The sequence below is a fragment of the Pseudocercospora fijiensis genome (genome assembly GCF_000340215.1).
Source record: "Pseudocercospora fijiensis CIRAD86 unplaced genomic scaffold MYCFIscaffold_2, whole genome shotgun sequence".
Classification (NCBI taxonomy): domain Eukaryota; kingdom Fungi; phylum Ascomycota; class Dothideomycetes; order Mycosphaerellales; family Mycosphaerellaceae; genus Pseudocercospora; species Pseudocercospora fijiensis.
The window spans coordinates 6,620,945-6,638,030 of NW_006921533.1; the positions used below are offsets into that span (position 1 = coordinate 6,620,945).

The 17,086-nt window shown below is 42.5% G+C and overlaps 2 protein-coding genes across 2 annotated transcripts; one reads left to right on the top strand and one right to left on the bottom strand.

The window, feature by feature from the left end:
• Positions 1-32: 32 nt before the first annotated feature.
• MYCFIDRAFT_172444 (uncharacterized protein) lies at positions 33-988 on the top strand (the record flags this gene model as incomplete). Its single annotated transcript, XM_007925722.1, has 3 exons — positions 33-860; positions 892-931; positions 966-988. 3 exons carry the CDS (start codon positions 33-35, stop codon positions 986-988), a joined length of 891 nt encoding a protein of 296 aa, XP_007923913.1.
• A 173-nt stretch (positions 989-1,161) lies between these two features.
• MYCFIDRAFT_194716 (uncharacterized protein) lies at positions 1,162-1,998 on the bottom strand (the record flags this gene model as incomplete). The annotated part of the gene is made up of 2 exons (XM_007925723.1): positions 1,162-1,559; positions 1,638-1,998. The coding sequence occupies 2 exons, from the start codon at positions 1,996-1,998 to the stop codon at positions 1,162-1,164; spliced, it is 759 nt and encodes a 252-aa protein (XP_007923914.1).
• Positions 1,999-17,086: the final 15,088 nt, after the last annotated feature.

Below are 17,086 nucleotides of genomic sequence, written 5' to 3' on the forward strand. Positions count from 1 at the left end.
AAAAGCCGAAGGTGCGGACGCGGAGGCAGCTGATGCTGAGGCGACCTAGAGGACCCCAAATTACTCTCAACCGTACACTCCCTCTTCACTCCCTCTCCCACTCCTCAACCCCCCACATCTCCCCTTACCCCGTCCCCATGGAATCTCTCCACCAAGGCTACGGCTTCATCCTCTACACCCACACCTCGACCGGCGCCCATTCAGGCATCATCCACCCCGGCGACCGCCCCCGTGACCGCGTCCTCATTTACAAAAACCGGGCCCGAATCGGTGTCCTCGACAGCCAATACCAACACCCCCCCAACATCAGCATCGACTTGAAAATCGGAGATGAATTGGCGTTGCTCGTGGAGAATCTCGGACGAGTGGATTACTACTCGCGGGGGAATTCCTACGAAGATCGTCTGAGACAGCCGGAGAAAGGGATCGTGGGGAACGTCACGGTGGGGGGTGGTGGTGGGGGGCAAGTTCTGGAGAATTGGAAGGTGTATACGATTCCTTTGAAAGAGCTTCCTTCACCTTCGTATTCAGAGGACGAGGACGTCGTCACGACTTCCTCCGAACCCCGTTTCTACCACGGCACCTTCAGCACCCCAAAGTCATATTCATCATCTCCCGCGGCGCTGGATACGTATCTCTCCCTCCCTTCGGCAGTCAAAGGACAAGTTTTTGTCAACGGGTTTAATCTTGGTCGATATTGGACTGTCGGACCTCAGCAATCTTTGTATTTGCCTGGGACGTTGTTGAAAGAGGAGGAGGAGGGGGTGAATGATGTGGTTGTGTTGGAGTTGGAGCCGGATCGTATGAATGGGATGGAAATGGTGGGTGAGGGGTTGGGGGAGAGGAAGTGGTTTAATTCTGTGGATGAGGATTGTGTGGGGTGTGTGTAAGGTAGGCATCGAAATGGTTGGTGCAGAGAAAAAAAAGCCTTGTGGGTTTCTAATTATGGATGTATGTACAGTGAGTGATGCGGATGGGTATCTTTTGAAGATGTGTCGTCGACTCCCTCTATTCCCGTCTAAACGCCTTCGCTCTCGTCCTTACTCCCTGCAGTGTGCAATGATTCGTACATAAATAGACGCTCGTAAGGGCGTACAGCTCTTCTGCTGGAAAGTGATTGACATGTGGCCGGCCCAGCTTCAGCAATCGTGTAATGCTCTCTCATTTGATTTGGGGGTGCTCGAGCTGCGCGGTCAAGCCGTCGACACCCGAATCGATTCGTCGATGGAACGGGCCATATTCATGACCTTGAGGGAGTGCATACTTGGCCCAAACGTGGTGTTCCTGTGCAGGCTGGGCCGAGAGCCTCATGCGTGCGGACTCCATGGCGTGGTCGGAGGCGCAGAGGTGCAGAGTCCAATCGAGACATTTCAAGAGCTCGAGCTTGGATCCATTGAGCGTGTCGAGCCCCACGTGGTCGCCGCAGAAGTGGTAGCGCCACCAGATGAGACTGCGTGGCGTATCATCAAGGTAATCCGCAGCAAGCATGCAAGCAGCAAGGACGTAGAGGGGCCATGCGGTTCTGGAAGTGTCGGGCGGCAGCAGGTGCTTCTCGTCTCCTGGATAGACGGTCAGTGCCTTTCCAACATGCGAACAGCTCCGACGAGGACATTGCTGCTCTTGCGAACGTGACTTACGGTTTCGGAGGAGAGTTAGAATGCTGAGGGCCAGCTGAAGCATCTCGAAGGGCAGCTGCACCTTCGACAGCGACTCCAGGAGCAACAGGTCGTCGTCCTGATCCGGATCGCCGCTCGTTATGGCTTGTTGTCGGAATAGATGGACGACGTGAGAATGGTAGTCCATGTTGTCGTCAGCACGATATTCGCGGGATGGATGTGAACGCTCTTCTGTCTCGAGGATGATGATGGCGTCCTTGTTCACGGGCGGAGGAGTGGGAAAGCGGGAGAGCTTGCCTTGAGCGTCGAGGAAGGCGTCCAGGTCATCGATGCCATACAGCGAGTCGCACTCGCTCCGCGTGGGCGAAGGTGGAAAGAGCATCGTGTCCACGATCGAAGGCAGCAGCTGGGTGAGATGCGAAGTGCACTGCTTGGCTAGAAGTGGCGTATAGCGAAATGCGAAGTGGGAGTGGTTGGAGTGGATGCATGTGCTTTGGCTTGGCTGCCATTGGCGCCCATGGCTCGCTCGCAACAGCCTCTCCTGTTGATCGATATCGACATCGCTTGCGGAAAGCGCAGGACAATTGGAACTCGCTGGTTGCAGTGGCCGGGCTGCATACACTGCCTGCCATACTGTACTGTACTGTACAGTGCGATTAAGCGAGATGGCGGACGGGGGTGATCCCCGTAAACGGCAGCTAGCTTGAAAACGTTAGACGTGGACTTTTTAAAGATGCGGATAATTCCTTTGGGTAGTACGCTAGCTTCAAACAGTTAGATCCCGTTTTTAGGGATTACCCCCGTCCGCTATCTCGCTTAATCGTACTATAGTACTCGGGACTTATATAAAGCGTATCTAACTAACTAGACCGCTTAGATCTTACTAGGTTTTACAGAATACGTAAGCATACTAAGGAAAGCGTAATCGGAGCACGTATCTATATAGTTTACTAGGTAGATTGCTCCTCTTTTACTCTTATAGGACCTAAATAGTATCCCTATACCGCTATAAGTAGTATATCTCTTATTATCTAGTTACTACCCGAATATTAGAGGGTATAAAAGATATATAACTAGCTAGGTAAAGCTAGGGTCTTAGTACCTTAGGCAGGGCTTAGCGCCTAGCATTAGCCTAACTTCCTAACTTTCCTTTTCCTTCTTTATAGACCCTATCGAATACTATACGCTTTTAGACTATACTATCTACCTACTTATCTAACCTATATTATAACTAGACTCCTTATCGTTCTCGCTCTATACTAGCTTCTATCTAATAGGCCGCTATTAATTACTTAAAGCTTCTCGAGATAGCCTAGACTCTAGCTACTAGCTTAGCTAATAAGTTAACCTCTTCTATTATCGAAGAAGTATCTCGTTCTTCGTAAGAATCTCTACCTCCTATAAGGGTTACTATAATACTCGGAATACCGCTAAGAAGCCTTCTTAGACAGTTCTTTAAGTAGGTAGAAAAGCAGCTAGAATAGTAGCTAAAAGAGGAAGATTATAAGTAGCTTATAAAGATAGAAGAGTACTTTATAAAAGAGCGATATAATTGCAATTAGATCTATATACTATCGATAAAGAATTAGAAGGAGTTACGCTTCTTTAAAGGTGTTAGGGCTAAAGGGGCTATACGTAACTAGCATGTAATTAGGCCGAGTAAAGCTAGGGTCTTAGTGCCTTAGGCAGGGCTTAGCGCTTAGCGTTAGGCTAACTAGTCTGCCTTCCTCCTTCTCCTCCTAGTTCTCTATCGAATACTACTTATACCTACTACTACCCTATCTACCTGCTAATATAACCCTTCTTATATAGTATTCGATCTACCCTTTAAGGCTAGTAGCTAGATAGTCCTTATTTTAAGCTTTTAGCGGTATAGCTACGGAAACTATCAATTTAACTATATTACGCCCGAAGAACGGGACCTATACGTACTACTCTATTAAAACAACTGTACTAATTATTAAGCAAGGCCTTCTATACGGCCTATTATACTAAGTTAAGCACATTAGGCCGATACTCGCTAATTCCGCTATATCCGTACTATAAGGGGCTATAATATATTATTAGTGCTACCCCTTATTATAATAGCCGGCTTATTACGAAACAACAATCGCGGCGCCGCTAGTAGCGCTAGCAATAACAACGCTAGTAGCACAGTGCCTACTAAAGTGCCTACTAGAGCACCTACTAAAGTGCCTCCTACTAAAGAGCCTACCGAAGAGCCTACTAAAGAAGAACCTATAATTCTAGGTAATAATCCGGAATTGCCTATTAACGACATTCTTAACAATATTATTAATCGACGATATAGCTAACTAGCCTTTAGGCCTTAACTATTAGGGAGACTTTAAGAAGCTACTTAAAACAGGCTTACTACCCTACGTTAAGAATAATAGCTAAAGGATAACCTCCTCGAGCTCTATCGCCTTTAGGAAGCCCTAATAACTACTACTAAACTAATAGTAGGACCTTCTTTACTACCTATCTAAAAGAAGGATGCTAAACTTAAGGACTGCACTATATTTAATAGCTCTAGTCGAAAGCAGTATAACGACTATATTCGTAACTGTAAACTCAACTAGCGTAATGCACTAAGAGCGCTACTAGACGATTATTCCTTAGTCGTACACGCTATATAGTATATTAATAGCGACCTAAAGCGTATATAGGATAACTATTTCGACTCCCTCGACAACTAGACCGCTATTTAGTAGCAGACCTACAAAACTATTATGCTAGACACCCTTAGAAACCCTATACTAAGGCAATAATATACTTAGGACCTATATCTTCGAGCTAAATAGAAGACTAATTAATCGGCTCGCTTATTTAAGGCCTATTTAAAGACCCTTAAGAATAACCTTCCGGCTAAGACTAATTCTATATAGATCTCGGAAATACGCCCTAAGCTTAGGTAGGAGCTTATTCTCGAATTAGACCGTCGCCGTATATTCGAATAGGCTAATCTAATACGTATTTAATTTATAGTCGAAGTAGAAATAGCCGAACGAGCTATCTAGCTTTAATAACGATTAGAATCGAGGATCCGACTAGCTAGTACTAACCGTAGCAATCGTAGCTACAGAGGAAACTAAGGTTCCTACTAAGACAACAATACTAATAATAGGAACAGTAATAGCGACCGTAGAAGAGGCCGTAGCCGGCGGCTATATAGAGGAGGCCGCGATAGGGGCCGTAGAAGGGGCTCGTATCCCTACAATACTAACCGCTCTACTAATAATAATAATAGCTACGGCAGTCTACTAACCGGATTAAAGTGCTTTAATTGTAATAGCACTAGCTATCTACTAGGCTAATACGACAAACCTAAGGACTAGGCCCGAATTAATCGTGCTTCCGCTAAATACCGAAAGCACCTCTTAGCGGCTAACGCTACCCCTATAGGCTAACCTTCGAAAAAAGATTAGGCGTCGTACTAACTGTTAGCCTTGTGCGGCGTAAAACTATCGACATTATGCTAGCTATTATACGTACCTGTCTTATATAGGATACGTATAGAACTAACTATTAAACTAGGGTTATACTAGATCTAGGAAATTTAGTTAGTGCCCTTATCAATTACCGCCTAGCTAAGCAATTAGACCTCCGACAATTGCCTAGAACTAACATGCTAACCCTTACTTAGTTTAATAACGCTCGGCACTTAACCTATAGAGCCTGCTATATTCCTATAGTTCTAAGGGACGACCTCGGTAATAAGCGCCTACTAGACTTTACTACCTACGTAGTAGACATAGACAGCCTCCTATCCGATATTATTATTAGCAACCCTATTCTTAAGTACTACGCTATAGCTATAGACCTAGGCCTCTAGAAGTAGCGATTTAGAATCGCTAGGAAAGAGGATATTAATAATATTAATGTTAGCGAGTGCCCTAATAATATTAGGGTCTTGTTTATTAGCAACCTAATACTAGCCTCCGCCTTAGCTAACCCGACTACCGACCTGCTTAGTAGTAATAACGAAGAACCTGTGCCCTCTAATAGTATAGACCCTAATTAGCTTGCTCGTATACTAGAGCCTATTCGAGAGACCTATATTAATGTGTTTAAACACTACCTAGTATCGACATTGCCTATATTTAAAGAGACGGATTATAAGATTGATATTATAGAGGGCAAAGAGGTTCCTTTTAGACTACTCTATAACCTTGGTAAGCGCAAGCTTGCTATATTACGTAAGTACCTAGAAGAAAACCTAGCTAATAGTCGTATTCGGTATAGTAATAGTCCTACTAGTATACCTATCCTATTCGTACTAAAGAAGGATAGTAGCCTACGCCTATATGTTAATTATCGTAGGCTTAATGCTATTACTATTAAAGACCGCTGTCTACTCCCGCTTATTAATAAGACCCTCGACCGCCTTTCTAGCGCTTACTACTATACTGTATTAGATATTAAGGATGCATACTATCGCATCTACATTCGTAAAGGCGATGAATAGAAAACAGCCTTCTATACTCGCTATAGCTATTTCGAGTACTTAGACTCTGCTAGCCTTTCGTAGTAGAAACATTTATAGGAAATTAAAAGAAATTATTAAAAACTATAGCTCTTATTAATAACGGCGTAACTAGCTACTCGTTTATAGATTACGACTATACGAGAGAGCTCGGCTTAACGTTCTAAGACCTTACGTACGCTCGGGAGTTAGAAATGTTTAACAGTACGACCGCGGCCGCTAGTAAGGTAACCTAGATCTACTACTTATCTATTACTATCGGCCTGTATACCGAATATATTATATTTTTCCTTACGAAACTCCCGAAGACTTACCCCGTTATTCTTAGTCTTCCTTAGCTTAAAAAGTATAACCCGGTTATCGACTAGGCCTCCGAATCTCTATCCTTTACGAGCAAGTATTACGCTAAGTACTACTTTAACGAATCTAGTTCTACCTCCGATACTCCCCGAGATCGTACCGTATTCGCTATTAGCGCGGCTGCCTTCTCGCGTCTTGCCCGCGACAAACGTACTTAGATCTTCGCTATAACAATATAGGATGTTAAGAAGGCTATCCGAAAGTTCGACGAAGAACTAACGGATCTAAGAACGAAACTACCGAAGGAGTATTAGTACCGACTCTACTAGTTTTCGAAGAAGAACGCCGACATTCTACTACTATACCGGCTAGGTATCGACTACAAAATCGAACTAATCGACGGCAAGCCGCCGCCGTACGGCCCTCTCTACTCGATGTCTCGAGATAAGCTCCTCGTACTAAAGAAATACCTAGAAGATACTTAATATAAACTGTGATATATTTAGAAGAGGGCTAATCTATAGGAAGCCCGAAAGATAAAGTGCGCAGTTTTAGCCTTAGGCATTATGCACGTAATACTATATACACTATATACTTCAAGTTACCCCCTTATCGCGTGCATATAGCTAAACAAGCAAAGCAAACAAAGGGGTGTTAGGTGTAGAAACAACTAGACCACTTTTAGGCTATTGTAACAAAGCAAACAACTAGACTACTTTTAGGCTATTATAACAAAGCAATCTAACAAACAAACAAACATGTCGAGCTAGTATAATAAAACCATCCTTTTAGTACTTAGCAGCAGGCTAAGCGGCGCTCTTAATAGCGGCCTTGTAATCTACTAGGTTTAGTTGTTTAATAAAGCGGCCGTGCTTAATCTTGTTAAGCGGCTTAGTAAAGCTATCGGCTATCTAATTATATATACTAACCTATTAGACGACAATAGTACTATTAGCAATCTTCTCTCGAATATAGTAGACACGAGCATCTATATGCTTTGTGCGGCTATTAATAGTAGACTTAGTAATAGCGATAGCGGACTGATTGTCCTCGTAGAGCGTAACTAGAAGAATATAGCCCTTATAACTAATTTCCTTTAACAACCGAGCTAGTGCAATAGCCTCCTTCGCACCAGTTGTTAACTAAATATACTCGGCTTCTATAGACGATAGTGTAACAAGCGTCTAACGGCCGGACTTATATAATAGAGGTCCGCCGGCAATAGTAAAGTAGAAGCCTCCTATAGAGCGACGAGTAATCGGATTATTAGCCTAGGAAGCGTTATAGTACCTAACAAAGTTAAGCTCGTTCTTATTCTATGTACCTCGGAAGTATAAGCTACGGCTTAGAGTGCTAACTAGGTACTTAATAAGCCAAAGAAGCGCGGTATAGTGCTCCTTAGTCGGGTTAGAAATGTATCGTAATAGTAGGCCTACAGTATAGCAAGCATTAGGTCGTATAATTATAGCTAGCTATAGCGCTTTACTAACACCTTCCTAATACTAAGTCTTAAAGGCAGCGCTAGCAGTATAGCCCTTAGGTGCACGCTAAATCGATATCTTAACGTATCGAGGTGCTATTAGTATAGCAGGAGCTACTCGGCCCTATATGCTATACTTCTTACTAAGCCTATTTAAATAGGCATCTTGAACGACGTAAATAGTACGCTAATCGCGGTTACGAATGATCCGCATACTAAGATAGTAGTGCAGGTCGCCTAGCTCTCGTATACTAAAACGGTCCTTTAGTAACTAAGCTACTACCTCTAGTGCTAATAGAGTGTAGGCGATAATAATTATGTCGTCGATATAGATAACAATAATAGAGCCGCTAACAACGTGTTTGAACACACATATATTAGCTATTATTAGCACAAAGTCTAGGCTCTTTAGGTACTTTCGAAGCTCTTCGTACTACAGCATTAGTAACTGCTTTAGACTATATAGTGCCTTTAGTAACAGACAGACTATATTCTTGCCGCTACGGTCTTTAAAGCTATGTAGCTGCTTAACGTAGATCTTATGCTTATTACCGATAAGCGCATTAAGGAAGGCTGTTAGGATGTTATATTGCTTAGCCTCTAGGTCGTAATAAGCAATTAGGCTAAACAGTGCTTGTAGCGTAGATAGCTTAGCGACAGCCGCATAGGTTTCATTATAGTCCTATCCTTTAACCTGTATAAAGCTACGGACAACCTATCGAGCCTTAAACCGGCTTACCTTGCTATTAGCGTTACGCTTAATAGTAAATACCTATCGGCTACGGACAACCTTGCGACCTCTAGGTACTTCTAGCCGAGAAACGTATACCTATATATAGTTGTCTATTAATAACTTGTATTTAGCTTTATAGGCCTCCTTCTATTGTAGCTAGTATAGTAACTCCTTTATAGCCTTAAAGCTCTTTGGAATTAGAATAGCCTCCTCATTCGGGTTCTGCTTAGCAACGTAGCAGGCAGCTATAAAGCCCTTTATATAGGCTATAGGCATATTAGCTATATTGCGGCGCGTAGAGCGCTTAATACTAGCATTAGCCAGATAGCTACGCAATAGTTTACGAGCGCTCTTATTGCTTCGTGTCTTGCGTATAGAACGACTACTAGTCTCGGTTAGCCGCTCAAACTTAGGCAACTAACTAGGCTTACCCTTCTTAGCCTATAGATTATATATAGGCTGTTCCTTAGCGGATTAGAAACTATCCTTATTACTTAATAGAGGTTAAATAGCCGGCAGGTTATCCTCGAGCGGCAATAGATTAGCGACTTTATTAGCTACCTCCTAAGCTAGTTCTTCTATAGGCTGTTCTTCTTGCTAAGCCGGAAGCCGCTAGACTATACTAGCAGCCTCGGTAGGCGACGGAGCCTCGTTGCTTATAGAATTAAACAAAGCCGGTATAATAGACTTAAGGGTAACAAACTCGTTTTCAGACAAGTCGTTAGTGTTAGTATATAGCTTTATGCTATCTAGAAGCAGGAGGTTACCCCCTAACTTAACAAACTAAACGTCCTTAGAAGCGATAACTTTATATTAATTAGGCAGGTAAATTATATACTTTCTAGAGTCTACAGAGCCCTTAGCATAGCTAACTAGCTTGCTAACTAGGCCTCTGCTATCTATCTTCTTTCTACGAGCTATACTGTAATCGTAGGCAACTGTAGTACAGCTATAAGCTCGAAGGTGCTATAGGCGTAGCTGTATTCGTAACTAATTAAGCTCCTTAGCTACAATAGTGTATAGGCTTCCTCCGTTAGCGGTTAGCGTAATATTAAGGACCTATATAGCGGAGGCAATAGTATATAGCTATAGAGACTTCGGAAGGTTAGCGTGTAGTATTATCTTTCTCGCAGTCGTATATACGATATAATTGCTAACCTTAGCAAGGCTATTCTAAGTTAAAGAATGAGGTATAGTAACTTGTAGTACAATGCCCTCGTCTCGAGCCTAATTTAACAGCTAATTTCCGCCGTATTTACCCCCTCTATCGAGGCGGTAGATTAGGATTAAGTAACTAGTCTATATACGGATATATATACGATAATCCTTAATAGCTACTGCAGCCCCTAACTTAAGTAGGCTAGTATACTCGTAACGATAGCCTAACTTAGCGTATGTAAATAGCGTAAAGTAGCGTTCCTATAACAGACTAGGGTTAGTAATAGTAACTACATCTATATAGACAATGTAATAGATCGTAGATAGTCGTACGCGCGGCAGCCGATTGTATTCCTTGTATGATATAGCTATGCGATAGGCAATACAGTTGCGGAAGTCCTTCTTAGTACTAGTAATAACAATCTAGCCCTTAGCTTCTATTCGTAATAGCTTGCGGTAATAGATATAGCTATATCGCAGATGCTATTTATCTATCGTACCTGTTAGCACCCCCTTCTTCGACAGAAGCGCAATAACTTAGCTATCTAGTCCGGAGGTTAGTATATGCAGATAGGGGAGACTATTCTTTCGGTATATCTAAGCAATAGTGACCTCCGAGCTATTAACAATAGTAAATAGTACGCGCTTATCGTTCCGATAGAAACAGCCCTTGTCGGCAAGCTTCTTAGTAGATAGGAGGTTAGCTACTAGACCTAGAACATATAGTATATTAGACAGCTTTATACTGCTTACACTACGCTTATTAACAACCTTAGTCTAAGCTATACTAACTATCGTAGCGTGCTTCGTATTGCTACTAAACCGGATAGGAATGTAACAGCCTTTGTATTTAATAAGCAATAAAGGGTCGTTAACTATATATATACTAGTACCTAAGTCGACAACCTAATTAGTAGTACGAGTGCTAGCAGTAAGAGCCGTAGAAACTAGGTCGCTTATAGTAACCGTAGCTATAAAGGCGTAATTGTAGCTTAGGTCTAATAACACCCCCGGGGTAGCATTAGCCGTATACAGCCCCTAAGCACTATTTTAACTACCCTAACTAGACGGCTGCTATTGCTGCTAAGCAGTTAACGTCTATTGTTACTTCTTCTTAGCCTTTTGCTTCTCGCGACGAAGACGGTCTTCCTCCTTTAGATAAGAATACTTAGTATAGCAGCGGTCGGAAGGGTAAGTGCCTTAATAGTAGGAGCACTTCTCGCGATTTTGACTATTCTAGTTGTTTCTACTACGGCTACGACTATTGTTGCTGTTTCCGCGGCTACTACGACCGCTACGGTTCGAGTTACCTCGACCGTTATTGTTATTACTATTACTACCTTACTATTATAGTTAGCGCTAAAGACTAAAGAAGCTATTATATTAGGCCTAGTTTAATTAAGCTACATTCTTATTAAGCAACGCGCTAATAATGTTGTTAAGTGTATTATCGTTAATAGTGTATTCGGAGGCGCGCATCTACTTTCGGCGTATCTATACGAAAGCTTCGTAGAATAGAGAGATCTATATAATAAATATATAGACAGCCTAGTATTAGCTAATAGCTAATTTAGTATCCTTTAAGGCACTAAGCTTCTTCTTGTACTTATTATAGAACTTCTTAATGTCCTTGCTATTATACCGAAGGGTAATATATTCCTAGTAGAGTATAAATTTAGTAGACCTACCTTTACTAGTATATTTCTTATATAGGTAAGTCTATACTTCCTACGATATAGCGAGACTAAGCAACGACTATTAAACCTCGGCGACATAGTTAGTAAAGATCCACGTACGCGCTAATTAATCTTTTGCTTCCTATTTATCTTATCGGTCTTTAAAATCTAACTAAGTTTTAGAAGATAACTTAATATTAGGCTTTAGGCGGGTCCCCTAGACATAGCGCTATACCTGTATGCCTTTAAGGGCACCCTTAGCGGCATAAGACTATAATAGATAATTCTCCTTATTCTTTAGCTTAGGGATGTTGCTTATATAAGCGTTAGAGGTTGTAGAGGGAGCTATTACAGACAGCGACGGCGATAATATAGAAAGAGACTATAGACTTGTCTTAAGAGGCCGCCGACAGGCGCGCCTATATTATATAGCGGACAGCCGACACTGTTATTATATAACCGACTCGAGTCGGACTAGTACCTACTAGAATACTCGAAAGGTAGCGAGGGTAGCGGCGACGATAATAGTGTCGGCGCAATTTTTAGTAACGAGCGCTAGCTACGTAGCAGTCGGAGTAACTATTAGAATACGTATAGAATGCGTTAGAAACGCAGGGGGCTTATAACTACTTAATGTAAACTGTAATGTATTTAGAAGAGGGCTAATCTATAGGAAGCCTAAAAGATAAAGTGCGCAGTTTTAGCCTTAGGCATTATATACGTAATACTATATACACTACACACTTTAAGTAAGATAACCTATAAAAGAGCTTTATCCGCCCTAGTTCCTCCGAAGCAGCCGTACTAGTTATATTTGCCCGGAAACCCGGCGGAGGTCTCCGTTTCTACGTAGACTACCGGGGCCTTAACGCGTTAACGAAAAAGAACCGCTACCTAATCCCTCTTATAAACGAAACGCTCGAACGCCTTTCGAAGGCTCGCTAGTTTACTAAGCTCGACGTAATCGCCGCCTTTAACGCGATCTATATTACCGAGGGAGACGAATAGTTAATAGCCTTCCGAACCCGTTATAGCCTTTTTAAATACCTAGTCTTGCCGTTCGGGCTCTATAACGGACCTAGCACGTTCTAATTATATATTAACGATACGCTTAAAGAATTCCTAGACGCCTTCGTCTCGGCGTATATAGACAATATCCTAATTTATAGCAAAACGAAAGCGGAATACTACGAACATATCGAAAAGGTACTTTAGAAACTCGTAGAAGCTAGACTATATATCGATATCGATAAGTGCGAATTCTATAAGTAAGAGGTAAAATTCCTCGGCCTTATTGTCTCTTTAGAAGGTATTCGAATAGATCCCGGCAAGATCGAAGCCGTTCTAAACTAGGGAGTACTACGAAACGTAAAAGAAGTCTAGGGCTTCCTCGGTTTTGCTAACTTCTACCGGAGATTTATACGGAATTTTAGCGGAATCGCCCGTCTACTTACGGCACTTACGCGGAAAGACGTTAAATTTAAATAGTTACCGGCCTATTAAGAAGCCTTCGACTAGTTATAGTAAAGTTTTACGACCGTACCGATCCTATAGTACTTCGACTTCGATAAAGAAACGCGCCTAGAAACCGATACTTCCGACGGTATAACTAGCGCTATTCTCCTTTAACGAACGACCCCGGAAGATGCGTAGCTACCCGTAGCCTACCTCTCTAAGAAAATGTCCTCCGCGGAATATAATTACGATATCTACGATAAGGAGCTCCTCGCAATCGTTAAGGCTTTCGAAGAATAGCGTCTAGAACTCGAAGGTTCTAAGTTACCGATCTAGGTTAGCTCGGATTATAAGAACCTTATCTACTTTCTTAAGAGTAAAATCCTTAGCCGTAGGTAGGTACGCTAGAGTAAGTTTCTTTCCTAGTTTAACTTCGTTATTTAGTATACGCCCGGCAAAGCAAACTTATAGGCCGACGTACTTATAAGGCGTAATAGAGACTCGCCTTTAGATCGAGGTCCGTAGCGTAAAGAATAGTCTATCCTTAAGGAGTACAACCTTAGCTAGGAACTATACGAGCTCCTCGGAGACGACTTTACCGGCCTAGAGCCTCTTATAGTATCCTTTATACTAATAGCCGCTCCCGCCTTTCTCGGAGATAACGATAGCTCGGATAACGAAGATACGAGTTTAGAAAGCTTAGATAGCGACTAGGAAAGCGAAGAGGAAGTATAGGACCTCCTCGAACCTACCTAGCTCGAATAGTAGCTTACGATAGTATACGCCGAAGACGCTTTTACTAAAGGTCTAATTTAAGCTTTATAGAACGAGGAGCGGTTATACGAGAATGTTTCTCTCTCGGAGTACGAGCTCTATAGAACTCTACCGCGAGCACCCCGTATAACATTTAGAAATGCCCTCTACGTCCCGGATTTCGAAGATTTACGCGACTAGATTATACGTTCCGCTTATAACCCTCTCGGAATAGTATATCCCGGTCGAGCTAAGATATTGTCTTAGCTCCGGAAGTAGTACTACTAGCCTAATCTATACCGAGATATCGACCGATTCGTTAAAAACTACGTAGTATACTATAGAGCGAAAGTAGATACGCGTAAGCCGTAAGGGCTGCTAAAACCTCTTAAAGTCCCTCTACGACTATAGTAATATATTTTAATAGATTTTATTATAGGCCTACCGAAAGGATCCGACTTTAACGGCCTCTAGTTTTAAAATATACTAGTCGTAGTTTGCCGCCTTACGAAACGTAAGAAGGTATTAAATACCCGTAGCTTAACCGTAAAGAATACGGCTTAGGTCTTCTACCGGGACGTATAGAAAGATATAGGCCTACCTAAATTAATTATATCTAATCGCGGCCCGAATTTCGTTGCCCGTTTCTAGAAGCGCCTCTACGAACGATTAAAAATTTAAGCGCGCCTTTTAACGGCTTACTACCCGCAGACCGACGGGTAAACCGAACGGGCTAACGCGCAGATCGAGCAAATTATTAGGTGCTTCTATAATTACTACTAAAACGACTAGCTAAGATTAACGCCTTCTATTAAATTTGCTATTAACAATTAGGAGTCGGCTATAACTTAGACTACGCCGTTCTACGCCTCTACTAGATTTTACCCCCGAACCGGTATAGAACTAATAGAGATCGAACTAGAGCCCCTAGTAAACGATCCGGAAAGAGACGCCGATACCTTCGCTCTTTAAATAGCCTAGACCTACTAAGAGCTCTAGGATAAGATAAGGTATACCTAAGAAGTATACGAGTACTACGCTAATTAGCATAGACGCGCCGCGCTAGATTACTAGGTCGGAGATTACGTCTACCTCGACTTACGATATATTAGAACTAACCGACCTTCGAAAAAGCTCGACTAGAAAAATCTAGGACCCTTCCGAATTATAAAGAAAGTCGGTATATACGTATACGAACTAGATCTCCTAGAAAATCTTAACATTTACCCGGTTAAATACGTTATTAACCTAAGAACCGCCGGAGAAATCGTAGACCCTAAAGACATTCCGCCGATACCGGAAGCTACCGAGGCTACCGATTAGGCCGAAGACGAGCTAGAATCTGCCTTAGGTATAGTACGGGCGATTATCGGATAGAGCTTTAGTAATACAAATTTCGGAAATCCTAACCCTCCCGGGCCGTAGGGAGAGGTATAATAGGAGGGGTACTTAGACGAGGATACGACCTAGGAACCTCTACGCTATACTATCTTCGCCTACGAAGCAATCGAGGAATTCCTACGAGACTACACCGACTATACGATAATAGAAGGAGCTATTCCGGAACATTTTCTCCGAGAAGCGTACGAATAGAATTTAGATTAAGGTCTTCGACCCGAACTAGGATAAGAATACTAGTACCTATTATATACGGACCTCCTTTAGTGTCGTTAGACCCCGCAGTAGTCCGGGTTGGTTTGGTTTGGTTTGCTAAGCCGAAATTCTAGTTTAGTTTAGTTTAGTTTGCTAAGAAACCGGTATACGGACCGGTTTGCCGGCTACGTGCCGGCTACAGACAAAAACCCGACCTAAAACACGCCGGAACACGTCTAAACAGCCTAAAACATAGATGCAACCGTGTAGCGTATGCAATATAGGGCCCCCGGACCCGATCCGAGGTCGTCGTATATCGTCGCATGTCGTCGCAGTTTAGTCGGATTTCCTCGGAAACCGGCTTAGACTAGCGGGGTAAAAAACCAAACCGGAACCAAACCGGAGGGGTACCGCTAAGAAACTAAACTATATACGTTCTATAGTTCGCAAACCGAACTACTACGGGGTCTAAGTATCGTAGGAACTCTGCGTAGAACGAGGGAGGGGCTACTATTATAGTAGCTACCTAGAAAGCACCGACAAGTCCTATAAGCTAGCCGCTATACTATAAAGTAATATCGGATTTGAGTTGCCTTAGTAGTAGGGGCCCCTAGCGAAGCAGGTCGCCTAGTTAGCCTAGGTCGCCTAGGTCGCCTAAGTCGCCTAGGTCGCCTAGTTAGCCGCCTATTTAGCCGTATAACGTAATATCTTAGGGACTCCCGCGGAGGCCGTATATAGCAGAACAATACGTTATATATTAATATACGAACGATAGGACTATACTAAACTACGCGTACGTATATACGGACGATAGCAAGCGAGATATATAGAGTCGTAGAACAGATCCGAGTAGTAGGAAGGAACCGGAAGGTAGGAAAGAGCTAGGAGAAACATATTTACTTAAAAGCGGTTAAACGAGTTCGTATACGCGCGCTACGCAAGTTAGCTAGGAGACAAAGGCGCTACGAGATAGCGGACAAGCGGGATACGCGCGCGCGCGCTTAGCGCGTAAGGAAGGACCTAAAGGTAGAGGTTTGCTAAGAAGCTAGCAAGTAGGATATACGTACTTACGCTCGCGCGTCGGACGCGCTAGACGGCCGTAGGGCAGAATACTAAGGAAGGGGCTCTCTCTCTAAGGTACCCTTCTTCCTTTCTTTATAGTTCGTCTTATATAAATAGTAGCTATATTAATTTAGCACTCCCTTTAGTTTAGTTTAAAGTTTCGTATACATTCTTACTACTTAGCTACTAACCCTTATACCTATAACGCTAGTAAGGGTATAGTAGACCGTTAAGGGATAGACTTAGATACTAAACTAGTTAAACAACCCGAGATATATCTCTTCTAGATACGCTTCTAGTTAGTCTTCTAGGTATTCTTCTAACTACTATAATAGTTAGTATACTTAGGTTTAAAATCTATCCTAATCGCTTGCTTTTTGTATTTTAGGCTTTAGAGCCCTCGGTATATCCGCCCTATCTCGAATTAGATAATAATACTCGTTAAATAGGTCTATAGTATTTATACGCTACCGATATAACGTCGAAATAGCGATTCTAATTTTATTATAGATATCTTTTATAGTAAAATTGCCTCTAAAGAGCTAGGTCGCTTTAGAGATAGTATCTATAGGTATTTTAGTACTATTACTATTACGCCTTTTAGGCTTCTTTAGAAATCGGCGGCACTTTTTTCGACTTCTTAGTTATTATAAACAATACCTATACTAGCGCTATACTATTAAAATAGCGATAATGCGATATAATACAAGAGGTAGCTAAATTGCGGTATACGGCTCCGCGGAAGTCTTGGCATTCTCACTCTTCGGACTGCGA